General features: G+C 41.2%; 1 protein-coding gene across 1 annotated transcript in view; it reads right to left on the bottom strand.

The window, feature by feature from the left end:
* Positions 1-16,386, bottom strand: part of tet2 (tet methylcytosine dioxygenase 2) — a 169,606-nt gene that overhangs the window by 12,373 nt on the left and 140,847 nt on the right. Inside the window, exons 9-10 of the mRNA XM_078570230.1 lie at positions 10,073-10,210; positions 6,569-6,950 (exon numbers count right to left, since the gene is read on the bottom strand). Of these exons, the coding sequence (XP_078426356.1) occupies positions 6,569-6,950; positions 10,073-10,210 (520 nt within the window). The remainder of the gene's footprint in view (positions 1-6,568; positions 6,951-10,072; positions 10,211-16,386) is intronic.

Genomic DNA, 16,386 nt, shown 5'->3' with positions numbered 1-16,386 from the left:
ACGAAACCTTCCATCACTTTGCTGATGATCAAGAGGACACTGATGGGGTTAAGTACAGTGAAGGAGCTTCATGAAGTAAAAGAAAATTGCATTTATATTGCCTTTCATGACTTCATAATATCCTAAAGTGCTTCGCGGCCAATGAGGCAATTTTGAAGTGTAATCATGTTATAATGCAGGGAACGTCACAGACAGTTTATAATGCAGAGAACGTCACAGACAGTTTATAATGCAGGGAATGTCACAGGCAGTTTATAATGCAGAGAACGTCACAGACGGTTTATAATGCAGGGAACGTCACAGACGGTTTATAATGCAGAGAACGTCACAGGCGGTTTATAATGCAGAGAACGTCACAGGCGGTTTATAATGCAGAGAACGTCACAGGCGGTTTATAATGCAGGGAACGTCACAGGCGGTTTATAATGCAGAGAACGTCACAGGCGGTTTATAATGCAGAGAACGTCACAGGCGGTTTATAATGCAGAGAACGTCACAGGCGGTTTATAATGCAGGGAACGTCACAGGCGGTTTATAATGCAGGGAACGTCACAGGCGGTTTATAATGCAGGGAACGTCACAGGCGGTTTATAATGCAGGGAACGTCACAGGCAGTTTATAATGTAGGGAACGTCACAGGCAGTTTATAATGTAGGGAACCCCACAGGCAGTTTATAATGCAGGGAACGTCACAGGCAGTTTATAATGCAGGGAACGTCACAGGCAGTTTATAATGCAGGGAACCCCACAGGCAGTTTATAATGCAGGGAACGTCACAGGCAGTTTATAATGCAGGGAACCCCACAGGCAGTTTATAATGTAGGGAACGTCACAGGCAGTTTATAATGTAGGGAACGTCACAGGCAGTTTATAATGCAGGGAATGTCACAGGCAGTTTATAATGTAGAGAACGTCACAGGCAGTTTATAATGTAGGGAATGTCACAGGCAGTTTATAATGTAGAGAACGTCACAGGCAGTTTATAATGTAGGGAATGTCACAGGCGGTTTATAATGTAGGGAATGTCACAGGCAGTTTATAATGCAGGGAACCCCACAGGCAGTTTATAATGTAGGGAATGTCACAGGCAGTTTATAATGTAGAGAACGTCACAGGCAGTTTATAATGTAGGGAATGTCACAGGCGGTTTATAATGTAGGGAATGTCACAGGCAGTTTATAATGTAGAGAACGTCACAGGCAGTTTATAACGTAGGGAATGTCACAGGCAGTTTATAATGCAGGGAACCCCACAGGCAGTTTATAATGTAGGGAACGTCACAGGAAGTTTATAACGTAGGGAATGTCACAGGCGGTTTATAATGCAGGGAACCCCACAGGCGGTTTATAATGCAGGGAACCCCACAGGCAGTTTATAATGCAGGGAACCCCACAGGCAGTTTATAATGTAGGGAACGTCACAGGCAGTTTATAATGTAGAGAACGTCACAGGCAGTTTATAATGTAGGGAACGTCACAGGCAGTTTATAATGTAGGGAACCCCACAGGCAGTTTATAATGCAGGGAACGTCACAGGCAGTTTATAATGCAGGGAACGTCACAGGCAGTTTATAATGCAGGGAACCCCACAGGCAGTTTATAATGCAGGGAACGTCACAGGCAGTTTATAATGCAGGGAACCCCACAGGCAGTTTATAATGTAGGGAACGTCACAGGCAGTTTATAATGTAGGGAACGTCACAGGCAGTTTATAACGTAGAGAACGTCACAGGCCGTTTATAACGTAGGGAACGTCACAGGCCGTTTATAACGTAGGGAATGTCACAGGCGGTTTATAACGTAGGGAATGTCACAGGCGGTTTATAACGTAGGGAATGTCACAGGCGGTTTATAACGTAGGGAATGTCACAGGCGGTTTATAATGTAGGGAATGTCACAGGCGGTTTATAACGTAGGGAATGTCACAGGCGGTTTATAACGTAGGGAATGTCACAGGTGGTTTATAACGTAGGGAATGTCACAGGCGGTTTATAACGTAGGGAATGTCACAGGCGGTTTATAATGCAGGGAACCCCACAGGCAGTTTATAATGTAGGGAACGTCACAGGCAGTTTATAATGTAGGGAATGTCACAGGCAGTTTATAATGCAGGGAATGTCACAGGCAGTTTATAATGTAGGGAATGTCACAGGCGGTTTATAATGCAGGGAACGTCACAGGCAGTTTATAATGTAGGGAATGTCACAGGTGGTTTATACTGCAGGGAACGTCACAGGCAGTTTATAATGTAGGGAATGTCACAGGCAGTTTATGCACAGCAAGGTTTAAAAGAAAAACAGTAATGTGATCTTAAATGGATAATCTGTTTTAGGGATATTGGTTTAAGGATAAATATTGGTCAGGACACTGGGTGAACTCCCCTCCTCTTCTTCAAAATAGTACCACTTTTACATGCACCTGCCAGTGCAGACTGATCTTGATTTAATATCTCATCTAAAGGCCAGCTCCTCTGCCAGTAGTGAAGTTAGACCATGGGACACTAATGCTTACTGTATTTCTTTGGAGTTAAGGAGCTAAAAACCATTTATTTTAGATGGATTAGGATATTCCTCAAACAGCAGAAAGTTGAATTTCAGACAAACGGGTTGAGCTTTCTATTGTTACAGAGGATTGCATTACATAGGATATATAGCATAGAAACAGTCCCTTCAGTCCAACCCATGCATGCTGGTGTTTATGCTCCACTCGAGCCTCCTTCGATCATTTCTCATCTAATCTACCATTGTAACCCTCTATTCCCATCTCCCTCAATTCTTGTCTAGCTTTTCCTTAAATGTAGCTATACTATTCACTTCAACCACTCCTTTTGGTAGCGAGTTCCACATCACCATTTTTTGGGTAATCAAGTTTCTTCTGAATTCCCTATTGGATTTCTTGGTGACTATCTTGTATTGATGGCCTCTATGCTCTTCCCCACAAGAGGAAACATTTCCTCTGTGTCCACTCTATCAAAACCTTTCATAATTTTAAAGACCTCTAACAGGTCACCCCTCAGCCTTTTTTCACAAGAAAGGAGGCCCAGCCCGTCAATCCATTCCTGATCTGTTAGCACACATTTCTGGTATCATCCTTGTAAACCTTCTCTGCACCCTCTCCAATGCCTCTATATCCTTTTTATAGGATGGACACCAGACCTGCATGCAGTGCTCTAATTGTGGTCTAACCAATGTTCGCTACAGGTTTAGCATAACTTCCCTACATTCCAACTCTATCCCCCTAGAAATAAAGCCTTGTACTTGGTTTGTTTTTTATGGCCTTGCTAACCCGTGGCACAATTTTTAGTGATTGATATATTTGTACTCTGAGATCCCTTTGTTCCTCTACCCCACTTAGACTCACATCTTCCAAGCAATAAGTGACCTCCCTATTCTTCCTACCAAAATATACCACCTCACATTTATCTTTGTTGAACTTCATTTGTCAATTAACTGCCCATTCTCCAAGTTTATCAATGCCCTGTAATTTGTTTCAATCCTTCTCAGTATTGGCTATCCTTCCCAATTTGGTGTCACCTACAAATTTCAAAATTGCATTTTTGATTTTAAAATCTAAATTGTTAATGTAAATTGTGAGCAGAAGTGGTCCCAGCTTTGATCTTTGTGGAATTCTCACCTGCTATCACACTGAATAAGTAACTACCCTTTACACCCACTCTCTGCTTTCTGTCTTGAAGCCAGCTAACAATCCATTCTGCCACTTGTCTCCTGAATCCACATTCTCTGATCTTATTCATTAATCTATTATGGGGCAGCATATTGAAGGCCCCTGAAAATCTGGATAAATTACACATGACATCCTGGTCCACTCCTCCATCATCCCCAACTCCTCATCCTCTTCCCACGACACATTCCCATGCAATCGCAGAAGGTGCAACACCTGCCCCTTTAGCTCCTCCCTGTTCACTGTCCAAGGCCCTAAACACTCCTTTCAGATGAAGCAGTGTTTCATTTGCACCTCCTTCAATTTTGTCTACTGTATTGCTGCTCCCAATGTGGCCTCCTCTACATTGAGGAGACTAAACTGGGTGACCACTTTGAGGAACACCTTCGCTCAGTCTGCAAGCATGACCCAGACCTTCCTGTTGCTTGCCATTTCAACACACCATCTTTCTCTCATGCCCACATGTCCATCCTTGGGCTGTTTTAATGTTCCAGTGAAGCCCAACGCAAACTGGAGGAACAGCACCTCATCTTCTGATTAGGCACTTTACAGTCTTCTGGACTTAACATTGAGTTCACCAACTTCAGACCATGAACTGACTCCTCCATTTTTACCCCCTTTTTAATCCATTAGATTATTTATTTATTTATTTAAAAAATGTTTTTAATGCTTTTTCCCCAACCACATCCCCAACCGCAACAGAGCCATCTGTCGCTTGTTTTTATGGTTTGCTTTCACAGAGTGCTTACTCTTGTTCTGTTATCTTACCTTTATGACACTACCAGCACCTTGTTTAGTCTTTAACACTACCATTAACACTCCCATTGTCCTGTGTCCATGACATCTTTGTCAAATTTCTCCTTAGCTCCCATTGTCCCTGACCTATCTTGCTCCACCTGCTCCACCCCCTCTTAAACAGTATAAAATCCATCACATTTCTACCTTTCTTCAGCCCTGAAGAGTCATAGGGACTTGAAACGTCAGCTCTGTTTCTCTCTCCACAGATGCTGCCAGACCTGCTGAGGTTTTGCAGCACTTTCTGTTTTATTTTAGATATATTACATCTGCTTACTGCATTACCATTGTCTACTCTCTCTGTTACCTCTTAAAAATTCAATGTTAGTCAAGCAATATTTCCCTTTTAAAATGCATGCTGACTATTCATTACTATATTTCTCATTTCTAGATGTTCCTCTATTCTCTCCTTTCGTAACGATTCCATTATTTTCCTACCACTGATGTTAATCTGACCGGTCTATAATTCCCTGGACATGTTCTGTCCACTTCTCAAATATAGGAATTACATTAGCTATCCGCCAGTTCTTTTTCCTTTTTCTAATGAATTAAATATGAGAAGTAATGCTTCTACTATCTCATCCCTAGATTATTTTAAAATACATGGCTGCAATCTGTCCAGGCCAGATGCTTTATCCTCTTTGCGTTTGTTTAGGTTGTTCAATGCATCCACTTTAAAAAATTTTTAAATGCACTTCTCATTGCCCTGTTAAATAGTGAAACAAAATAATTATTTAATATTTCTGTCATCTCTCTAATGTTACCTGTGGTATTACCCTTAATAGTCATATTCCCATCACAGCCTTCCATTTTTTATTGATGTGCCTATAAAATATATTATTTTGTTTTATGTTCCTTGATGATTAAATTTAACTGTTCCTCTTTGCCTTCCTAAATTTTTTTTGATTTAGCTCTAATCTCTTCATATTCTCTCATCATGTGCTCTGCCTATGTCTACATACTTAACGTATGCCTCTTTCCTTACTCTAAGTTGTTCCCTTATGTCTTTATTCATCCATGGGGTCTCACATTGGTTTAGTTCCCTTCCTTTTACTGGAATATATTTTCCCTGCACTTTGTTGAATACTGTTTTAATTGCTTCCCATTGTTGTTCTACATCGTTGTTTACCAATATAGTTACCCAGTTTATTTTCCCAAATTCTATTCTCTCCCCTCAAAATAATCTTTTCAACAGTCCATTATTTTAGTTTTCAACAGGCTTATGCCCTTTCCTGTCATCAATTTAAAGGGCAGAATATTATGCTCATCGGGTGGGCGTGTGCCTGACCCGAGCGAGCGTAAAATGACGTGATGATGTTGGGCGAGCGTCCCGATATTATCGCGCAGTCGCATGATATTTCAGTTGGCGGGCGGGCGCGCGCAGGAGTCAGCTCTGTGCCTCAGGGAGCTTTTCCTGAGTGCATGTGCGAACTTGTGTGTTCGCCCTCCACCCCACCCCCCAAACAGGCAGCGCTGAAGTGTATGTTTCACGCTGGGCGGGTCTTAATTGGCCTGCCAGCGTGAAATCGCGGTTGGGCCCTGATAGCGGGCAGCGGGCGCTTTCGTGGCCACTCCCAGTCCCACCTGCCACGCACTTCCGGCGAGGGCAAGACTCTGCCCAAAATGTATTATATTATGGTCACTATTACCTAGATAGTCCCTACTTTTACTTTTCTTATCTGCTCTGGTTCATTCCCCACTCCTAGGTCCAATAGCGAATCTTCCCTTGTTGGGCTTTTTACATATTGATTAGAAAGGCGTCCTGTATATACCACAGGAACTCAATTCCCATATCCCTTTTACCCATCTCTTCTGATTAATATCTGGGTAGTCATCTGATATTGACTGATGATATCACCCAGGATTATTCTTTTTTTTACTCAATTCTCTAATTGGTTTGCATCTTTCTTCTTCCACTTTCCTTCCACTATTAGGTGGCTTGTAGGCTACACCTCTTCAGGTGATAGATCCTTTATTAACTTCTATCTCTATCCATATGGATTCTATTTTTGTCTTGCTGATAGCTGCGCCCCTCTTTTCCTACTGCCGGACAAGTCTAGGGACAGTTGCTGAAAATCTGGAATAGGTTTTACCTAAATTACTTGGCATCTGCTGGTTGGCTGTTACATTCTCTGAGCCGGCCTGGTTTGATCGCGCTGCTGTCGAATGACCCTTTTCTGCTTTTGAGGCGCTGTTCTCCTGATTCAAGAGCCTTTCCGCCGCTGCGGCCGCTGCAGCTGCCTTCTTGGCTTCCTTCTTCTGCCGCCCGGTTTTGACGGGGCGGGCCAACATTCTCACCACACGGGGGAAGGAGCTTAGCACCTGAATAGAACCTTGCTTGATCTTTTCATCCTGAGCTTCCGTGCTGCCAAACTCATCGGTGGGAGAGATTTTGTACAAAGGCAGCACGTGGAGCTGTTCGTCGTCTGGTATTTGGCCAATAACCCGATTGTCTTCTTTGGTAAGTGTACAAACCTGCACAGGTTATTGGAAAACAGCATTCATCAAATTTATATTCATTGATAAATTTTGTTGTTGTACAACTTAAAGATGTGAAACTCAGATATAATTGGGAATCTACACTCCAGACAGTGGGGGGAAATCCAACTTTGGAGCAGCTAACACCTTCACCATTTTACTAATACTACCTGACAACTTCTTTTCACATTGTGAGAAACACAAGGGAGAAGTTGCACAACCAAGGACTGTGGTGATTTTCTGTTTTTTTTGTAGCCTGTCCCACAATGCAGATACAACTTAGTTTGCACAATTCAACCAAAGCAAATCTGCCCTTTTTCTGAATTTCTCAAGCTGTTGGCACTGTGGAGACAGAGTCCAAGCATTGAGAGAACTCTGATCAATGATATCAGTGCAGCAACAGGCAGGAACCTGCATACTGAAGGAAGGCACAACATTTTAACTCCATTGCTAGGCAATAGAAATCTTCCTTGGAACAAAGACTATGATTGACACCCAGAAACTATTTACATCGTTTATCCTGCCAAAGGTCTTGAAGTGGTTCTGTGATATGAATGCAGCATTAAGGCCTTGCTAACTAGCTCCAAATTTCTGTGATGGTTGGACAGCCTTGTGAGCAATCCTACTCTTTGCTTCCAGATTCCCAATATGCCGCCTTGTTTTGTGAATTGTAAAGTTTATCTCATACTCTTTTGCTTACTTTTATTGTTATCTAAACTTGCTTTTTTAATCGAACATTTTGCATCTCTTTACATAGCACTGCTACTCAAATTTAAATCATGAAGAGTTTGTAAATACACACCGTTTCTTCCATGAATATTGAGAGATGCACGGGTGGTGAAAGAGGGCAAAAGTATTAAATTTTCATCCTTCTCATTATGTGTCTGACATGAACAGTATTAGTTTAGCGCTTCCAATGAGGAGAAACCCATTCTGTTCAGCTGTTTATGAAGCCACTTTTAACATCAGGGTCTCCATGTTTAATGAGCACGCTGAATGCAAGTTGTAACTGGACCTGTATCCAAAACATTTTAGATGGTTGCAATGATTCTAATCAAAGAAAATTAAGGAGGGTGAAAGTAGCCAATTGCCAAAAAAGGGATACTTGCATTTATATAGCACATGGCCACTGGACGTCTCAAAGCACTTTACAGCCAATTAAGTACTTTTCAAGTGTAGTCACTGCTGTGATGTAGGAAATGCAGTAGCCAGTTTGCACACAGCAAGCTCTAACAAACAGTAAGGTGATAATAACCAAATAATCTTTTTTGTGATGTGGATTGAGGGATGGGTATTGGCCAGGAAACCAGGGGTAACTCCCCTCTTCTTCTTTGAAACAGTGCAATGGGATCTTGTACGCCCACTTGAGAGGGCAGACAGCATCTAAAAGACAGCACCTCCAATAGTGCAGCACTCCCTCAATACAGCAATGAAGTGTCAGCCTTAATTTTTGTGCACAAGTCCTCAAGTGGGACTTGAACTCACAACCATCTGACTCAAAGGCTTCCAATTGAACTGTGGCTGACAATAGCTAGACATCACTGTCAGTGTTTCAGTTTGTGCAGATGATCGAGATACAGGAGCTGCTTGACAATCCCAGAAGTTCTGGTTGTCACAAACCTACAGTTCTATACAAAACCTACCAGAAATCCAAGTTGCCAAATAAACCTATTACATTAAAAAAAGCCTAATGATCACATTAAGTATGGGGTGGAGGGGGGGGGATTCAAATAAGTACAGACTATTGAGGTAAATATGGCTTTAGTGATCGTTTAAGTGCAGGTAAATATGGGTGACTGTGGGATTGTGTTTCACATGCAGATTACTGAGTTATTGTAAGTAATTGAGTTAGTATAGGTGATTGGGTTAAATGTAGGCGATTGGGTTGATGTAGTGTCATGTCTCAGTATATTATGAACTTTCATTCAATACTTTTAAAAACTGGAGACAAACAAACTATTAAAATGGCCACTGCAAATCATGTGACCTTTGGCATTTTGGGCTTCAGACAGTCCTAAGTTTCAAGTGAATACTTAATTAAATACAGACATTCACAGCCGTCCGGGGAATTCCCATTGCTTAAGGATGTATCAACATAAAAGAGCTATAGAATTCCAGCTGGCATGCCTCTCTATTCCCCCCTGGACAAGAGGGGACATCAAAACTCAATGTGTGTAAGACAAATGTGAATGGATCCTATCAACCCTCCATTGTATTATGGTCCCTCATCCAAACTAGAATCACTGTCTCAAACTCTCAGAGTGTTAAACAACACAGGATGATTGGAATCAACATACATGCCACCCTTTGTTTGAACATGTGGAAGTCACATGCTGAGGAAGCCATTTTGTTGTCTATTTTTAAATCAGCTAGAAGCTGTTCTGCATACAGGGAGTTTTATTGAAAGCCATCGAAATGGCTCCAAGCAGCCATGGTAATAAACAGCAATACCTTGAAAGTGGGAGATTCTAACAGAGTGAAGGACTCCCCAACCTGTTCCAAATTCAAGTTCATCTGAGAACCAACCTCCTTGAAATTCAACTATAAGAAATCTCACGGCTTACTGAGAATCCATCACTCTAACTGGCCTTCAATTCAACTTTAAAGCAAGGAATTTATCTAAGAAATTACAGGCCTGCCACAAAAGAGACTAAGATGATCATAAGATGTAACAATATTTCATCTTTATCAATGTCTAATCTTTGCATGTGAGTGTGTGTGAGAGACGAGTGATTGAAACTTTACGTTATCTTTGGGGCAATTGGGTTAAAAAAAACCACCTTTTATTTTAAAACACAAAAAGCTTACTGCTGGAATTATTTAATTGGGACATTCATCCTGGGGTAGGAAAACACCCACCTCTTACATATAAATATGCTGATCATGGGCATTAAAAGGGAACAAATAAATTATGTCCATGATAGTAGGTTGATGTTACATATGATATTGACTGAGCTGCTGTAGATAATTGAGTTAAGTGCTGGTGACTGAGTTAAACATGGATTTTGATTTAAATCCACATGATTGAGATGAGGGAAGGTGAATGGCTTAACTGCAGGTAAATAGCTTGGAAGGTCAGTGATTAGAACAAAATGCTTCTGAAGAAAATTAATACATACCACTGTGCTTCCATTCTGCATGTTGTGCAAATCCCTATGAGCGTGAGCACAAAAATCTACACAAGCAGTCACCCCTGAGAATGGATGGCCCTCCACCTGGCCAAGCCGGCAGTCTATCGCCCTCTGCTCAAATTCAACCTGCAAAAATGAAGTGTAATGCATGATTCATTTGCAATAAGACAACAATTCCTTGTACAACTTTCCTATTGTAGTTTCCTTCCATTTAATCCGCTGCTGCTTTTCCTGTGTGTGCAATCACATATTGAGTTTCCTGTATCATAGGTCTGCAATGCACAAGGTAATATGGAAGGACAAGTTTGATTTTCATCAGAGTGGGAGTGAAACAGTTTTTATAATTGTAGAAACAAGTTCCTTTCCATGGGGCTGGTTACAGCTTTGCTGCAATGCATGAATTTGAATTACACACACAATGATGAGCCAATCAGAACACAATTGCAATTATATTGTTAAACTACGAACAGGCTGCTTAACAAGCCCAAATCTGTAAAGCTCTTGATGCTACTGTGCAGAAAGTGTGCCTCTGCAGCTTGGTTTACCTGGATCTATCAGAGCTCTAATGTACCTAGGAGGCTCAATCCAGTAAAGGCAAAGAGAACATTACAGCCTGTGGCAAAAACGCTGTGTCCTGGAATTTCCACTTTCTTTAGGCATAATTCACCCAATATTGGTGTATCTGGTGCTAACAATTGTAGAACTTTAAATGCAGTTTGTGTTCATACAAATAGAAATTCCACGATTTTCCATACAAGAACATCAAGCTAGAAGATGACCCACAAAACTGGCCATGAATCCATTGTAATTAATCACCATTGGGAGTTTCTGCTAATCACACCCGTTCGCAGGCTTTCAACAATGGTCCAAAAATTAACTGGAACTTTTGGATGCAAGGATACTAATCATGTTTTGAAAGATTTGGATTTTTTTCCCCTAAAATTTACTGAGGAATTCACCACAGTACCCCAATCTAACTAGAAATTAGTTTTGTATATTATTTCAAAGTCATTTTCACTAAGGTTACTCAGGTGGTAGATTGACATTGTGATTTAAGGTGCTTAGTTTTTTGTGATAAACTAATTTTCAGCAGTATTAATGAAACTTTACCAAGTGACAACTCTTAAACATATCTCAGGATCTTTTTGAGTAAAATTTTGCTCGATTACACTGGTTCATGGCAGATTGTGCTTTCAATGACATGGAAATGGGTTTGAGTAAAAACCCAGGGAAAGAAAACACTTTTCTAAACAGCCACAATTTTGGGGACAACATGCACTGCAAGCATCAATTACAGGTAAAGCAAAAACTACCCCTATGTATGGCAGTGCTTCTTGCTGACCACTTGATAGAGATTATTACCAACTCCAAGAGATTGATCACCAACAGCGGATAAAATGAGTAATTTCTGCCAACTGTGAGAAGGAAATCAATCCTGGATGTCAACAGAATTCAGCTGGTGGCAAGAGAAAGTGTTACATGTTATACAAACAAAATACAATTAAGCTGTAGCTCTGAGACTGTATCGACCCATTACGATTGACATTTTGAGTGCTTGGGGTGGTCTGCCTACTGCGAGTGCGGATTGGGTTGGCCCAGGTACCCAGAACTCAGAAAAGCTACACTTCCATCCTGCATGCTAACTCATATTACTTGCAAAGCTTTCATATTTTGTAGTGTAGATAAATACTGAAAAGGGAAAAAAAAGGTTCTTTACTTAAATGTTATATGTAGTAATAAACCAACACTTCCAGTTTCCATTGTTTCACTGTCCTGTGGAAGTTTCTAGGTAAGATGCAGGTGAACAACAACAAAATAGGTGTACAAGATAACATGATCTTATAAATTGCAGCTCATCGATCGGGATGGCTGTTCACTGCTCGATGCTTCTTTATCACTATTAGCTAGCATAGGGGAAGTTCACGGACCTAGGGGATGGAGTGTGAAAATAGATCAATGGCCCGCATGTGTGTATAGTGTAAATACATTCTTAGTAACACGGGAGATGGAGTGCGGTGGTGCAACTAATGATTTGTGTGTGTTGTGACATTTCTTACTGTAGCAGCAGCTGTGGAGGTCAGACTGTATTGTTCTGTGAACATTGCTAATTAATATTCTGTCAGAATAGCTATCGGTTTTGAGAGTAGATCATTGATAATACTTGCCTGAGCTACTACTACCAGGATCAGCCATGAGCTGTTGCCCCTTCAAAACCTGTCAAAAGCTGTGTCAAAACCCGGAACTCCTTTCCACACAGCACTGTGGGTATACCTACACCTCATGGACTGCAGTGGTTCAAGAATGCAGCTCACCACCATCTTCTCGAGGGCAATTAAGGATGGGCAATAAAAATACCAGCCTAGCCAGTGATAATCACATCCCGGGAAAGAATAAAAGAAAGGCAGCTGAGTGAGTCAACCAGGGTAGATCAGCAAGAAATATAGGAAAATGTTAAAATAGGGAAAGGGTGGTACAAAAGGGATGTGAATGGGTAACAGTAAAGATAAGCAATAAAAGAGGTGGGAGTTACTGCAAGAAAACAAAGTTTCAAGCAGATTAATCATAGGGAAAATGGCAGATTTGTGGTGGATGGATTTTTTTTTAGAGTCAGAGGTAATTTGCAGTAATTTGTCACAACAATCAGTTTTGGGTCCATTACCTTTTCCTTCCCGTTGCTGAGCCAATTTTAGTACAATTCACCACTTTCCTCTGAATTCTATGGTCTTCCATCTTCTTAATAAGCCTTCTGTGTGGCATTTTGTCAAATGTTTTCTGAGAGTCCATATTATTAACATATGCTGCACCACCTTGTTCAACAATCTCTTGTTATCTCACCAAATAATTCAATCAAGTTAGTCAAGAATGATTTACTTTTAACAAACCAATGCAGACTCTCCTTGATTAACCCATACCTTTCCGAATGGAAGCTTATTTTGTCCTTGATATTGGTTCCCAATAGCTTCCCTACCGCCAATGTTAGACTGACCGGCCTGTAGTTTCCTAGTGTATCACTTCCACTTTCTTGAACAATTGTATAACCTTCTAATCCTGTGACAATGAAAGATTGTGACCAATTCCTCTGCTATTTGCTTCTTTCAGCAACCTGGGATGCATTCCATCTGGATCAGGTGACTTACCAAATTTTAGTACTTCTTCTCCATCCATTATTATCCTTTCCATAACTTTTCTCTACTCTTTTAATGTACTTCACGTCGTCCACTTCCTTTGTAAAGACAGATGCAAAGTACTGAAGGAATACTTTTGTCACATCCTCTGTGTCAACACGAAGATTTTCCTTTGGGTCCTTAACATGCCCAACATTTTCCTTAGCAAATGTCTTATATTTTCTATGTTTATAAAACATTTTAATGTTCAATTTAATGTTGCCTGCTAATCTTTTCTTGTGACATCTCTTTGCCTCCCATATTAACATCTTCAATTCCCTCCTGTACAGAACTGAACTCAGTTCTGATTAAAGCTCATCAACCTGAAACATTAACTGTTTCTGCCTCCACAGATGCTGCGTGATGTGCTGAGTATTTTGAGCATTTTCTGCTTTTATTTTGGATTTCCAGCATTTGCAGTATTTTGTTTGCTATTAGAGGAGATTGTTTAGGATTGCTTCTCTGTTGGCATTAGATTGGCCAGTAAAGTCAAAATCTTAACTTTCACTAACAAAGTCTGGTGTGTAATGAAGAAGTCATCCGGGATCTCGCAATTAAAACATTATAAGGGAAGGGTTCAGGAGGGCATAAGAAAGGTCAGTGAGAGAACCATTGTGCTTTAGTGATTATGTTTTGCTCTGAGAAAAATAGCTGTTAATAAACTGAACAGTAAAAGCAGAAAGGGCTTCCCTTCCATTGTAACTGTTACTTGTATTGTGCTCATAGCTGAAATGGATGTGAAAAGAGTGTTGGAATAATATCTACTTGTTAGAGTCTTATTAAGTGCCTATACTGAGAAACTAATGTGTATTTGTCTGGAAAAAGAAAGATTTGCATTGACATAGCACCTTTCATAATCTCAGGCCTTTCACAGCCTCAGGACATTCCAAAGCGTTTTACAGCCATTGTAGGAAACATGACAGCCGATTTGTGCACAGCAAGATCCCAGACATGGCAATATACTAAATGACCTGATAACATGTTTCTTTAGGTATTGGTTGAGGGATAAATGTAGGCCAGGACACTGGGAGAACTCCCTTAACCCTCACTGAATAATGTTTTTACAGCCGCCTGAGAGGGCAGATAGGGTCTATGTTTAACTTCTCATCTGAAAATGGCACCACCAACAGTGCAGCACCCATTCAGTGAGAGCCTGGATTTCATCTGGAGCAGGAATGAGTCAGAACCCAGAAATTATACAGCAGTTAGCCTGACAGTAGCACTGGAGCAGATCCTTAGCACCCTCTCAATAATACATGTTTGTCTAATGAATATCGAATTACCACCTTACTTCATGTACCCCAAGGATTGTTTTAAAGGCATTTTGGGATGTCATTCCAAACTCTGTTTTTTCCATGAAAACCGTAAACAAGTGACTTTAGTTGTGTGGAATATTTGAAACTATTTCAAGCAATAACTGGTGATTGATGAGGAGAAATGGCCAATGTAATTTACTAGGAGTTTTTATTTGATATGGGGCATGTTTAATGTAAGATGGAAGATTTGTAACGGAGGGTATAATGGGAGATTGAGAGTATACAGCTGGTTTGATGGGAACTGAGGGTTTGTAAGGGCTTGTAAGAGTGGATGAGATTCCTGGCTCTGTAAGGGCAGGTATATGGGAGATTGTGCCATTTGTATTGTAGGTGCTATTTCAAGGAAGGAAGGAAGGAGTGAAAGAAAAAATAAATAAAAGAGTTGCATTTATATAGCGCTTTTCATGACCACCAGATGTCTCAATGTGCATTATAACCAATGAAATACTTTTGAAGTGTAGCCACTGTTGTAATGTAGAAAATGCAGCAGCCAATTTGCATACTGCAAACTCCCACAAACTGCAATGTGGTGATGACCAGGTAATCCGTTCTTTTGTGATGTTGATTGAAGGACAAATATTGGCCAGGACAAAGAAGAGTCAGCCTCGGAGAGAGGAAGATGTTGCATGGCCACTTGCTGTGCTGTGATGCTTGGATACTCAGACTTCAATGTGCCTGCTTTATCAAGGACCATTCTTCTTTGCATCCAGGCAGTGAGCTCCCTGCCTACTTGCATTAGATGCTGGGATTATGACCCATGCACCCAGGGCACTAATGCCATGAAGAGCTTAATCACGTCATCATGGCCTATGTATCACGGCCAACAAACTGCCACATGAGAGGCACCTGTAGTGGGGGCTGGGGGTAAATAAACAAATCGTGTCAAGATGGGCCTTTTTCATTGAGATTTTGCTGCTACTGCAAGATGCAAGACTTTGCAGCTTCAACAAACATGGAGAAAAGTGGAAGAGAAGCATTAAGAAAGGATTAATTGTGGTCTTACATTACTCTGCTCACACAGAACACTAGTTAGAGTGAGGACTTTCCTTCAGGCAGCAGCATCCATCTAGTTTCACAAATCGGTCTCTGATGTCAAGCTTCAGCTTCCAACTCCTGACCAGTCATGGCCTGCACAACATGTTTTGTGCCTTGATAGCAGCATAGGACATTCCTGCGGCATATACTGACTCTCAATGGCATAAGCAGGTCAGCAGTGTCTTAAAGTGCTTCTAAGCAAGACCCATCATTGGAAGCTTTCCACTGGGTGTTTACTTCCCTCAGCTGAGTGTGAGGTTGAGAACCACTACTACAGGAAGCAGATCTCTATACTTATATCCCCTATGCGTGCACTCACATCTATAACAACATTCAACAACCAGCAGTCAATCACCTTACTTATCCAATTAAGAGAATTCTCCTTCAGTGCTCCTGGCACAGACCAGGAAGGCACACTGCAGAACCATGCAACCTTAGTGGAATCACAAGTTCTTGCAGCATGGCCTGGTATATGCTGGGAGAACAGGAGGTGGCTGATGCTATTGAGGGTTGAAGTAGGAATTGATTGGTGATTAAGAAGCAAAAGCAGCAGTGATAGAGGGTCAAGCCCTTCAACAGTCAAGAGAGTCGTCAAGGATTCGTAAACTGATTTGCCCTCGAACCTGGGCTTTTCTGCTGAAGGTGAAGAAGCTGCACATCTTCACCTTCCTCCTCTGTGTGTTGCTGCTGCTCCTCACTAAAGTCCATGAGTATGCTTTTGTCAATTGTGAGGTTGTGCAGTGCCCAGAGTATGACTATAAATCGGAAATACTGCTTCAAGACCCCC

Source organism: Cetorhinus maximus, chromosome 2 (assembly GCF_964194155.1).
Source record: "Cetorhinus maximus chromosome 2, sCetMax3.hap1.1, whole genome shotgun sequence".
Classification (NCBI taxonomy): domain Eukaryota; kingdom Metazoa; phylum Chordata; class Chondrichthyes; order Lamniformes; family Cetorhinidae; genus Cetorhinus; species Cetorhinus maximus.
Note: the sequence above shows the minus strand (reverse complement) of the source record. Positions and strands in the feature narration are given on the sequence as shown.